This window comes from Dermochelys coriacea, chromosome 1 (genome assembly GCF_009764565.3).
Source record: "Dermochelys coriacea isolate rDerCor1 chromosome 1, rDerCor1.pri.v4, whole genome shotgun sequence".
NCBI classification, from domain to species: domain Eukaryota; kingdom Metazoa; phylum Chordata; order Testudines; family Dermochelyidae; genus Dermochelys; species Dermochelys coriacea.
Genome location: NC_050068.2, coordinates 345,395,385 through 345,408,702, shown reverse-complemented (window position 1 = coordinate 345,408,702; position 13,318 = coordinate 345,395,385). Strand labels below are relative to the sequence as shown.

At 47.2% G+C, this 13,318-nt stretch overlaps 1 protein-coding gene across 1 annotated transcript in view; it reads left to right on the top strand.

The window, feature by feature from the left end:
* The window catches only part of PLXNA4 (plexin A4), a 600,205-nt gene that overhangs the window by 455,540 nt on the left and 131,347 nt on the right, over positions 1 to 13,318 (top strand). The window contains exon 9 of the mRNA XM_038372558.2: positions 12,127 to 12,327. Coding sequence (XP_038228486.1) covers positions 12,127 to 12,327 — 201 coding nt within the window. The remainder of the gene's footprint in view (positions 1 to 12,126; positions 12,328 to 13,318) is intronic.

Sequence of the window (13,318 nt, the reverse complement as noted above, 5' to 3'; positions counted from 1 at the left end):
GCCAAAAAGATTGCCCATCCCTGCACTAGTACAAAGAGGAAGAAAACCCCCCACCATTCAGAGCCTGCTTTGGGTGTTCACCTGCCTCTGAAGCATGTGGCTTTGTCTTTCCCCTATTTTAACTTCAGCTGCATTTGCTCCCAAACCCTTTGTTCCCCCTCCCCTCCAGATTTGAAAGTATCTTGTCCCCTCATTGGTCATTTTGGGTCAGGTTCCAGCGAGGTTATCTTAGCTTCTTAACCCTTTACAGGTTGAAGGGTTTTGCCTCTGGCCAGGAGGGATTTTATAGCACCTTATACAGAAAGGTGGTTATTCTTCCCTTTATATTTATGACATGAGTGCTTGCTGACCTGAGTCAGATTGATTTTTGTGTGGATGGGAGCAGGGCTTGGGCTGAAACCTGAGTCAGAGCCCAGGCCTGGTGTGCACTGTAAGCATACCCTTAAGGGTCTCTGTGCCTCTGTTCTCAACCTGTAAAATGGGGGTAATAGCACTGCCCTGCCTAACAGCGGTGTTGTGAGGATACCCATTAAAGACTGTGAGGGGCTTTGATGCTATGGGGCCATATAAATATCTAAAATAGATGGATTTCATTTTCTGATAATAGTATAAGTATGATTGATAATGGTAATAGTGTTGCTGTAATAGAGACTTAGACTTCTGTAAGGCATTTGACTTACTGCATGACATTTTGATTAAGAACGGTATGAAATCAATACAGCACATATTAAATGGATTAAAAACTGTCTCCCTGAAATGCCTCAGAATGTAGTTGGAAACGGGGAATCATCATAGAGTGGGCATGTTTTTATTGGGATCCCGCCGGGCTTGGTTCTTGGCCCTTTGCTATTTAGTATTTTTATAAATGACTGGGAAGAAAACATGGCATCGTTAGTGTGAAAGTTTGCAGAGAACACAAAAATTGTGGGAGTGGTAAATAATGAAGAGGGCAGGTCGCTGATACAGAGCGATCCGGATCACTTGGTGAGCTGGGCTCTAGCAAACAATATGTATTTCAGTATGGCCAAATGTAAAGCCATACATCTAGGAACAAAGAATGTAAGCTATACTTCCAGGGGGCTATCCTGGGAAGAAGTGAGTCTGAAAAAGACTTGGGGATTATGGTGGCTAATCAACTGCACATGAGATCCCAGCGCAACACTGCGGCCAGTTGGGCTAATGGGGTCCTTGGATATATAAACAGAGGAATATTGAGTAAGAGTAGGGCAGTATTATTGTCTCTATATTAGCACTGGTGTGGCCGTTGCTGGACTACTGTGTCCAGTTCTGGTGTCCACGCCTCAGGAAGGATGTTGAAAAATTGGAGAAGGTTCAGAGTAGAACCACAAGAATGATTAAGAAAACAGGCCCGTGATGAAGGAGGGAAACTGCCAGCCAGCACAGCAGAGGTTAAAGAGAGCCTCTGGGCCCAGCTAGCCCCGCCCCATTATACCCACAGCCAATGCCAGGCCTGGAGGGGGAACAAAAGGAGAGAACCTGCCTCAGTTCGGGACTAATTGGCGCAAAGGCAGGAGCTAGCTGCCTCCCTACCTGAGGGGAAGGAGCATTAGCCAGCCAGCCAAGGCAGCCAACAGGGGGTGAACACTGTCTCCCCAGGCCAGGGAAAGTGTGAAGGAGACCTAGGCGCCTCCAGCACCTGACCTAACTGAGTGAGCGAACCCCAGAAACATTGCAGGGCTCGTCCTCGACAACCTGTGGGTGCCCGCCCAAAGGAGCCTGGCACCGTGGCAAGGCAATGCCCAAGATGGGACCCTACAGGAAGCCAGCCGCCCAGCAGACTGGACTAGAGGGGCCACACCGCAAACTGAACAGACTGGTAGAAAGTAGCCCAGAGCAGCAGATTTTGACTCCCTGCTGGGAGGCCCCCCCCATTCAGGGGTTGACATACAGAGGGCCCTGGACTTGGACCCAGTGGAGAGGGAGGGCCAAGGTCCACCGACCCCACCCCCGTCCTCAAAGACTGAGGCTCCTCAACCAAACAGGGGGCTGAGAGCCCCACACACTCTAACCTCTAGGCTGTCCAGCCCTCCAAGCTGCCTGTTACAATGCCTTATAGTGATAGACTCAAGGAGTTAAATCTATTTAGCTTAACAAGGAAAAGTTAAAGGGTGACTTAATTACATGGGGAATCTACATGGGGGAACAAAAATATACAGACAAAAGTGTAACAAGATCCATTGGCTGGAAGTTGTAGCTAGATAAATTCAGACTTGAATAAGATGCATAAGAGTCTGGGTAATTAACCACTGAAACGACTTACCAAGGTTTCCATCACTGGAAATTTTAAAATCAAGATTGGGTATTTTTCTTAAATATATGCTTTAATTCAGCCACAGCTGTTGGACTTGAAGCAGGAATTACTTGAGGGATTTCCTGTGGTCTGTGTTATGCAGGAGGTCAGACTAGATGATCACAATGGTTCCTTCTGGCCTTAAAAATCTATGAATCCTCTATGTGGACCCAGCATGAGAGGGGGATGAGATGCCTTTGCCAGCGTATTTCACAGATATTAGCTAAAAACTGAGGAACATTGAGACTTGGGAATTTTGTGTTCAATTCCAGACTCTGGTGGGGAGGGTTCTCTAGCGGGCACAGACCCTTCTACCAATTTCCCCAAAGCTAGACCCATTCTGCCCTATCCTCCTCCACACTGCCTGGGCACCAGAGAGGTATCTCTGAGAGCACAGATGAGACAGTCTCATCACCTGGCCCCAACCCAGCCCACAGCAGTCTGGAGCTGCAATTGCAGGAAAAGTCCTGCTCAGCCCATTTGCCCCGGGCTGGAGCATGCTCAGTGGTAATGGAGTCACCAGAGTTTTTAGCTGTGACGCTCTAACAAGTCTCTACTGCACATGTTCACGAAACAGGCTCCGGTTGAAGAATTTCCTGACTGGAAAAAAAAAATGGAGAAAAAAAGTTTTAAAATGGTCGTAATGTTGTATTTAGACATTTTCTGGTTTTCTGGTTCTAAACAACTTTTCATTTTGAAAGTTAACCTAATGAGAGTGAAAAAAGGGTTTAAAAAAGAAGAAAAGGTCAAATTTGAAACAAAATGTTTTGAAATAAAATGTTTTTCCCAACATGGGGCAAAAAAAAATCACTCTTTCAATTAATTAATATTTTGGAGATTTTGGCTTTTCATCACAATTCAAGATGGGGAGATGTTGAACTCTCAAATATTTGCAGGATAGGAAAAAAGTTTCCCAGACCTCTCTAATTCAGATTCACCTCTGTCATCTCCTCCCAAATCTTCCTCTTTGTGTCAACCCATTGTGGTTTACATTGCCTGCTGCCAGGATGCCAGTGAAAGCCCAGTGGAATGGGGAGTTCAGACCAGACCCCGGCCTTTGGAAAGTGCTTCATCCCATCTTCAGTTGTGATTGTGACAGACACCAGCTCATTCAGGGCTCTTGTATTTTTAATCAATAGAAGACCCTATTATTAGTATTTCAGTAGCATCTTGGAACCCCAGTCAAGAATCAGAGCCCCATTGTGGCGTAATCTAGTTCCTGTTACATGGGGACCCACATCACTGCAACCACCATCATATATCACAACACCTCTATGGCAGTCATAACACAAAGGCCAATGGATTATGAAGCCTGAATTTATCTTTTCTTTCTCTCTTTCTTTCCACCCCGGTCTTGAAGTGCCTAGTGTGGTAGTCCCTCCAGGTCACAATTGACACATAGTGCTAGAACACAATAGACAAAGCCACTAGGCAAGTACTTATTCTGTGGATAGAGGACTAGTCTCCAGGGCTGTCAGGCAGGCACCTTTCCCGAGCACTAAACTCACATTCAGTGTCTAAAGACACAGAGCTGGTCTTTGTAATGGAATCCCTGACAGACCCTTAACTAAGATCAAGTTGCTGGTTGCCACAGTTATGCCAGTCCTCAATTATTCTTTTTTTATTTCTGCAGATGTTTATACTTTCTATAAATCCCACTGCCTTCTCATCAGCTGCCTTTAAGGTTATGGGCATTTTCTTTATATATTATTACTTTTGTTCACCCTCAGTCACTCTAATGGCATGATAAACTTCAGAAATATAGCTAAAATATACGGTGCATTAAAAAATTCTTTGGCCACTTGAGCTTTTCGTAGCCAGTTTGATTGCTGTCAGTGCCGATGTAAATTTGGAGGATCTATATCCAGACATTTATGAAGCCTGGAATCCTGCTGGCAAAGCATTGACCTGATTCCACTTTATAACCTAATAATGTTCCCCGATACTCTTCCTGTAAATTTTTAATTTAATTTTACAACAATAAGAATTAGTGGTGTAATAATGTAAGCATAGTGTGCCCTGTAAATCAACAGTGTCCACCTGCCCCGTGTACAGAGATGGCTTGCTTATTGCTTCACCCAAGTGCACTGGTTTATTCCACTGGGATTTTTTGGGGAGAGTGGCTGTGTGTTTTTAAAGGAGTCTAAAGGTGCCAGATTGCAAGTCTTACAGACTGAAGCCTTGTGTTTTCCCATGCAGTACTTGTATTGTGGATCAATACAAGGAAAACTTCCCCTGCTCTGCCTTCCCACTATCTCAGTCCTGACCTGGAGGGATGAGAGGGATCACAGTCCTGACCTTTAAGGATGAGAGGGGCAGGGCTGGATTAATCTTTTTTGGGTCCCAGTGCCCAGACCATGGCCCCACTCCCTCCTCCGCCCACACTCCATACTGAGGCCATGTCCCTGCTTGGGCTCTTCTCCCCAAAGCTCCGCCCTTGCTCTGCTCTGAGGCCCCATCCCCGCTCGGCCTCTTCCCCCACCCCGTCCCCGAAGCTCCCACCACCACTCACATGAGGGGGCAGAGAGGAGTGAACGGGGGGCGAAGGGGGGAGGGGGCAGAAAGGGACAAGTGAAGCCTCGGGGGAAGAGGCCAAGCAGGGTCAGGGCCTTGGGGTGGAACAGGGGGGCAGGGCCCCTTCTGAGCATGGGCCCGGTTCCACAGCACCATTGGTACTGTTGTAACCCCAGTACTGGAGAGGGGAGATCAGTGAATGTGGCCCATCCAGCTGTTGGTATCTCTCTCTCTCTCTCTCTCTCTCTCTGTGAAATCCTAGTTCCACTGAAATCAATGGCAAAAATCCCACTCTATCAATCTATCCTGTGCCCATCACCATAGTATCTCCGTGCTCTAGTTGTTCTGTGAGTAAAAGACATCTGTTTTCAGGACTGTCAATCCAGCCCTTTCCACTGGCACAACATTCATTAACCATGTTCTGCACAGTACAGTTTTGAAGACATGGTCCCTGCCCCTAAGAGCTTACAGTCACAGGGTGGCCCTATGACACTTACTGTCTCATTTCAGTGGTGACATGAGGTGGGAGGTCTGGGGAGAGGGCAGGGATAGGCAAAATCAATGAATATATGCAGTCATCCGGCCAAGGTTAGTGCACAGCCTGTTGGAGCAGAGATTTATTTTTTCAAAGTGTGTGCACTAGATACATGTCTTTGTCCCATTTCTCCTGGGCATTGGGTCTTGTGGGGTTTGAATGAGGAGGGTCTGGTGATGGTGACCAGGGGTATCAATCCAGCAGGGGATTCCAGTTATAGGAGATGGAGTGAACAAAGCATAAAGATGGCTGTGGGAGGAGTGGACAAATGGGGCATTGAGGATGGTGTCCCTGGCAGAGAAGATGGATAGGAATGATAAGGCAACAGGTAAACTAAGTCAGGAGAGGCAAGGCTATGCAGGGCCTTGACGGCGAAGAAAAGAAATCTGAATGTGGCCTACCGGAGAAGAAGGAGCTGGGGGATAGAGCCAAAATGCAGGGTGTTGCGGTCAATTGGATAGCCAAGGCAGATGCTCTTAGTGCCTGTGTCTTGTATGGAGTGGAAGCCAGAAAGGAAGAGGTTTTGATAATCAAAATTGGGGATGAAGATCTAGCTCTGTCTGTCTTGTCATTTGCTGGTCTCTCTCCAATGCACATATCACTGGTATATGGGTACCAGTGCCTTCTGAGACTCCCAGTGAGGGTGTCAAGCCAATTAGTACCAACACTGATGCTGATCCTTGTGATCCATGTGATGTTTGTATTAGCCTGTTTCTCAGCCTTTGGTACTGGGCTATAAAGACACCTGTGCTTGAATTTCACTGCAAAGGAGCTGTGCAATGGGTGGAGAAGAGCAGAGATATAGTGGAGGGGAGATGTGGGGCTTTCATCACCTGAAGGCTTTGTGTGAGACCAGACGGTAGGGGTGAAGGTATGTGGTTTTGCCTATCCTCAACCGGGAAACAAAGGGACATAGAGACATTGAGAGATGCATATATGTGGCCAACCTCATGGATGCTTTACCTTTTTCCATTTAAAATATCTGGAATGTAAAATAGTTAAACAAATTTCTTCCCTTTAGTGTCCAGAAAATGGAACAATTTGGCAATGACACTTAAAACCAAGGTCCTGATCATATGAGGCCATCAAAGATCCCCAAATGCTTTTCATAAGAGGAAGGATGTCAACCCAAATCCTGGCCAGATCCTAGCTCTGGTGGGGTGTCAAAACTTCATTAATGTGTATGGATGCAACCATGCAGAAGAAAGTCACTAATCTGCTCTCTGTTAAGCCACATCCATCATAGTCTGAACAAAATTGGAGATCTCTCCACCTCTCAGCAAAGTTTTAATAGAAGTTCCTGTAGAGGGGTCATTCAGATACTATAGTGGTGAGGCCCATATTAGCAGATAGATAGATAGAAGTCTCATATTGCCAAGACTTATGGACCAGGGGATCCAATGGATACAGTGTACTTGGACTTTCAGAATGCCTTTGACAATGTCCTTCACCAAAGGTTCTTAAGCAAACTAAGCAGTCGGGACAAGAAGGAAGGTCCTCTCATGGATCAGTAACTGGTTAAAAGATAGGAAACAAAAGGTAGGAATAAATTATCAGTTTTCAGAATGGACAGGTAAATAGTGTGACCTGTGCTGTTCAACATATTCATAAATGATCTGGAAAAGAGGGTGAACAGTGAGGTGGCGAAGTTTGTGGATGATACAAAATTACTCAAGATAGTTAAGTCCAAGCTGACTGTGAAGAGCTACAAAGGGATCTCACTAAACTGGATGGCTGGGTGACGAAATGGCAGATGAAATTGAATGTTGATAAATGCAAAGTAATGCACACTGGAAAAAAGTAATCCCAACTATACATATAAAATTAGGGGCAAATTAGCTATTACCACTCAAGAAAGAGATCTTGGGATCCTTGTGGATAGTTCTCTGAAAACATCTACTCAATGTGCAGCGGCAGTCAAAAAAGCAAACAGAATGTTAGGAACCATTATGAAAATGATAGACAATAAAACAGAAAATATCCTAATGCCACTATATAAATCCAGGGTATGCCCACATCTTGAATACTATGTGCAGTTCTGGACACCCCAACTCAAAAAAGATAGATTAGAATTGGAAAAGGTGCAGATAAGAGCAATGAAAATGATTAGGAGCATGAAATGGAGCAGCTTCCATATGAGGGGAGATTAAAAAGACTGGGGCTGTTGAGTTTAGAAAAGAGATGACTGGCAGTGAGGGGGGATATAGTGGAAGTCTCTACAATCATGCCTGGGGTGGAGAAAGTGAATAGAGACGTGTTATTTATCCCTTCACATAACACAAAAACTACGACTCACCTGATGAAATTAATAGGCACCAGGTTTAAAACAAACTTAAGGAAGTACTTCTTCACACAACGCACAGTCAACTTGTGGAACTTGTTGTCAAGAGATGTGAAAGCCAAAAGTATAACAGGGATCAAAAAAGAATTAAGAGAAGTTCCAGGAGGATTTGTCCATCAATGGCTATTAGCCAAGATGGTCTGAAATGCAACCCTATGCTGTGGGTGTCCCTAAACCTCTGACTGCCAGAAGCTGGGACTGGACGTCAGGGTATGGATCACTTGAAATTGCCCTGTTCTGTTCATTTCCTCTGAAGCATCTGGCACTGGCCACTGTCGGAAGACAGGATACTGGGCTAGAGGGACTATTGGTCTGATCCAATATATCTGATCTTATATAAGACTTTATTTCTGAAGCTATAGAGCATACTACAAGGATTTATAAATAGTGAAGACTAAATTACCATTGGCAAAATGAGGAGTCCATTTCATGCTATAGCATCTTTGGTTGTTTTTATTCTCTGTTCACTGAGTTGCTAACTGGCAAAATTCAGCCATTTGCAGTGGGTGTCTGTGCCAACAGGGCGAATTATGAGCTTTGAGTGTGTGCTTATTAGCTTAATGTAAAGGGTTACACAAAATGATAGAATTAAACTACACAAGTTAAATAAATTATCAAGGATCCACTCTGTAATGCATGCCTTGTATAAATGAGATTAGTTTTCTTGTTCTCTTGGAATCTGATCCAACTCCCATTGGAGTCAGTGGAAAGACTCCCATTAATTACTAATCAGCAATAGTGGGATCAGGCCCTTACATGCTTCAGTCATTCAGGGTGGGTCTGTTGTGGTTTCTGTACACAAAGGGCAAGAGGTGCTTTTTCAGCCTAGGTGACATGTATTTCAGATTAAGGAAAACAACAAAGGAAGAACAAATGTAGTGTCCATGACAGTGTGCGTCTCACACTCTTGAATCCTCCTGCTGCTAGCAGGCAGACTTCTTACTTTTAAAGGTACAGTCCTGAGCAAACATCCATAGCTAATTACCGCAGAGTATCTTCGGGATCAGAGTTATTTAGCTAGTTCCTCCTAACACTTCGTACGAAGTAAGTGTTGGATGCAGATTTGAACCCGGGGCCAGGACTGAGTGCCATGGCTTTGTACTGTATATCATCCAAAGAAATTGCCTTTTTAAATTTCAATTAGAAAGAATATTAGGTCAATCAGATAAAGCCACATTGTGAGAATTTCCTCTTTATGGCACTCGCCTCTCCAATTATCTATAATGAACTTCCTAACAGAGCCGCAAACCTCTTTATATGCAAACGAGTCTTTTATTGGGGCTGCCGCAACCACCGCTTGTTAATGAACTCGAAACGAGTGTTATCAGAAAGGTTACGGTGCTTGTGGGGAGCAGTTGGCGGCAGAGGGCAGGTGGGTGGGTGAGACAGGGATAAAGGGAAACAAGAAAATCCAGTCTTTGGGGCTTGGAGTGACTCCCAGGTAATATCTTCCCCACTCAACCTCCCACCTGGTTTTTAGGCCTTTATATTTGATGTATGTCAAGAGAATCCCCTGCCCCAGTGACAGATAGGGTTTGCCCACCTTTCTACCCCAAGGATTTGCTGTGTAAATGTATCCCCACTTGTGGCCCTGTAGCTGGAGGCAGAAGACGTTTCTGGGCGGTGCGGGAGCGGGGCGTGATTTTGGATTGTGTTCTATGGGAAGCTTTGCCACAGGTGACCCTGGCTGGAGTGCCTAGCCCCTACTGAGGCAAGGAGAAAACCGGAGCTTTCAGTTGCCTTTGGAAGCAGGCACCCTGTGCAATGAAAGCCCAGCAACATAGCGAGCAATCAAATTGGAAGTGATGCAGAGCGCACCTGGGGCCCGGTTCCCTTACAGAGTTTACTCAGACACCATGTTCACTGATGAGATCGCTGAGTGGGCACCTGCTTTCGAGCAAACTTGGGGCCTGCTGTGGGAACTTGCATTGAGACCATGAGAAATGTACAAGGCCGAATGATTCTTACCAGAAACGTGGTGGCCCTCATGGATTCTGATGGCTTTTCCGTTTGAGATTTTGGATTTGTAACTGTAGTGAACCCCACGCAGATCCAAATGAACAGATATCTTCATCCCCAAGTCTCTGCAAAACTGAGTCGAGACCGGGGCCCACTCACTCTGGGATCCTCCCCGTTTCTATTCCACCTGCCCCCAAAACTGTCTGCCTTCCAGTTGATCTCTATAACATTGGGCTGGACTCTGCCTCACTCCCACTGAGTTGCAGTTTAACCCTTGGGCCAGGCCTGAGGTGAGGTGCTACCTGCTTTGGAGGCTCCAGTGATGGTGGCATGGAGCCGTAATACTGAGAAAATCCTCCTCCAGTTGGCAAAGGTAACAGAATAGCCCCTTAGTGATGCCAGAGTGGCCTTTTATTCAAGGCTGGGCTGGATGCATTCCTATCAGGGATGCCTAGGGGAAGTTGTCCCAGCCCTGCCACAGTACTAAGTGCATTCAAGCCTGTATGGAACGCGGCTGTGACAAGACCTCGTTGAAGGCAGAGCGGCTGTTCTCGCATCAAGAATCCATTACTCTTAACAGTGCCATTGCTTTCCCTGGATGGATTCACCCTTGTATCCCCGGGGGCAACTCCACAAAGGTGGGAGGGGGCTTGCCTGGAGGGAGGGCAGTTTCTGCCAGAGGCAGGCAACTTCAGAACCAGGCTGTGGCTCAGTAGGAGCTTGTCTGAGGGAGGCTGCTTCCCCGGTGGTCACGTCCAGCCTCTCCTCGGCTGTGCTGGCCATCTTGGGGGTCCCTGGCAGACATGCATCACTTCATCTCTTGGCAGCAGCTTTTCTTAGTAACATAGTGTAGATGTAGGTGCATAGAGGTGGCAGTGCCAGGACAGATCAATGGACTATCTGGTCCAATGTCCCCACTCAGACAATGGCCAATTGCAGATGCTTCAGGGTCAGGGGTGAACCCCCTCACCTTAACACATCTAACTTATCCCATGTGGTGGGTGTGGCTGGGATATCTTCTTGTCCCCAGTAGCAAATCAGCTCACACTCTGCAGTGTGATAATTGATGCCCCTTGTCGTTCTATTCCTAGCTGATATAAGTGCAGATGTTACACGTCAAATTCATTTCTCCATCTTCATTAGATATTTGCCTCCGTAAAATACTCCCAGCACCTGCAGGAACAATTTCCCAGGCTCTCTCGAGACATAAATCCCACTCTCAAGCCTTCTAGTGTCCTCCCCACTCCTACATCAGTCATTCTCCTCAACCTCCCCCTCCCACGCCCCTACATGCAACCTACACAATAGCCTAGGGACATAAATGGTTCACCTGCATTTGCCTGTATAGATTGTAACCGGCTAAGGAGTATTCTCGGGTGCTTTTTGTGTGAACAAGCAAGACAAAGTGAAACGAATTGCATGGTGTGCTTGATATAGCAGACTCTACCCTATGGTGCTCTGATCCTGGCAGAGGGCAGGCGGTGTGAAGGATTGGGGGCAGTGCAGTGAGAGAGCCCTGATGATAATCTCTCAGGCCTTGTCTGCATACACAAGTTGTTAACCAAAAGTGTGAAGTTAAACAGATGTAGATAACTGGTCTAAACCTGAGGTTTAACACTTTGCATGGGTGTTAAACCTGACTTATTTTGGTTTAGCTGGCGATGCTAAGGTTTAAACTCAAGTAAAGTGCCCACATGCAGAGTTGTGCTGGGTTAGCTACATAAGTTTAATTGCACACCATTACTTCCTTGTGTGAGTGTAGAGCAGGTCTTGTGCTCAGAGAGCCCCTTTGATCCAAACTGCCTTCCCAATGTCCCCAAAGGCTCTCCGAGGCTTATATTCCTTCCCCCTCTGAAAGGCAGGGGCAGCCCATCTGTTTGGGGCTGCTCTACTCGACTAGCTCAGGACAGAGCCTCCTAGATGGGCCTGAGCCATCAGATTCCCTTCCAGAGCTGATCTTTCCCAACGTTTCAGGATATTTGGATCCAGGCTTTTGATTCGTCCATTGTTCTTCCCTCCCCTTGTGGTAGGTGAGGCCTGAACCCCCGATCTCAACACCCCCAAACTTTAAGGCACTTACATTTTGTGGCATGATCCCATGTCTAGCTGGAACCAGCTTTTCTACTGAGTGTTCGTTGGCTGTTGAGCGTGGCAGGTGCTTTGTGCCTTCACCCAGACTCTTTCTCTTTCAGTGCCTTGGCGGTGGAGCAGTGCTGAGTCCCAGCAGAGAGGGAATCTTTATAGAAGCTTCCCACTAGTGATTAAGGCACAGGCACCAAGGAGTTCCATAGGGAGCTTCTTCCAGTCCTCATAGGCCAAGCCTGCAGTGTGTGTGTGTGTGTGTTGGGGGGGGCGCGGAGGTGAGGGGGTATTGGGAGGGGTGCTCTCTCTAGAACATAGGAGGACTCAGTCTGGGGCATGGAACTCCTACTAACTGGCTTGGCATGTTTTCTCCTCTCCCCACAGGACTGTCCTCAGTTGCTCCAGGCAGACAAGATCCTGGTGCCAGTGGAAGTGATCAAGCCAATCACCCTGAAAGCCAAGAACCTGCCACAGCCGCAGTCGGGGCAGCGGGGCTATGAGTGTATCCTGAATATCCAGGGCAACGAGCAGCGGGTCCCCGCCCTGAGGTTTAACAGCTCCAGCGTGCAGTGCCAGAACACCTCGGTGAGGGAGTCCCGCGGGCGGGCCCTTTGCAGGGTGGGGGTGGGGTGAAGGGAAAGAGCCCCGCAGCATTGGTCTGGTGGGAACCCCGAAGGAAGGTGACCAATTCCTAGTTTCCATCCTGGGTTTACTGCAGGGAACAAGCTACCCCTCGATCAGCCCCACACATACCGCTGCAGATGGGCCCCTCGCCCAGTTGTGCAGGCTGCCCTCGCACAACTGCTGTTGCACTTTGACCCCCCTGCCAGTCCAGTGCTGGGCTCCCCGCACAGCCCTGCCGATGCACCTCAGTCCAGTCATTCGGACCTTAGCCGAAGACTTAAGAGACCTGGGTTCCATTCTCTATTCTGCCAGAGGCTTCCTGTGTGGCCCAGGGCAAGTCACTTAGGCCCAGATTCCCAGAGGTAGTTAGGCTCCTATCTCCCATTGATTTCAATGGCCCCTGACTACCTTTGTGAAGCCCACCCTCTCTGCTTCAGTTCTCCCTCTGTAATGGGGCTAATAGCACTTCCCTGCTCCCCTGCGGGGTGTGAGGTGGAATCCATTAAAGGTTGTGAGGTGCTTGGAGATCTATTGATGAAAAGTGCGACATCAAAGCTAGGTTTTACTATGATATCCACTGCTTTTAGAGTCCTGGGGCATCATGCAGAGCTAATTCCAGTACTTCAATCCCATCCTTCTACTCCCCTTGGCATTACAGTACTGCGTGCTGCACACTACTCTACCAATGCACTTCAATCCTGATTTGCAGCGCCCCTTGCTGTAGCAATGCTGGGGTGCCGTCTGCTGCTCTGGTGGGTTTCTTCAACTCTCATGCATCTGCCCCTGTGGTTCCAGTCCTAACCTACCACGTCTCCCAGCCCCTCCTATTTCACCGCAATGCCAAATTATTACCCTAGTGTCATAATTCAGAGCACTTCTGCAATATCTTCTATCCAATTATCTCAAAGAGCTTTATAGACATTAGTTAATTGAGCCTCACAACCCCCTATCA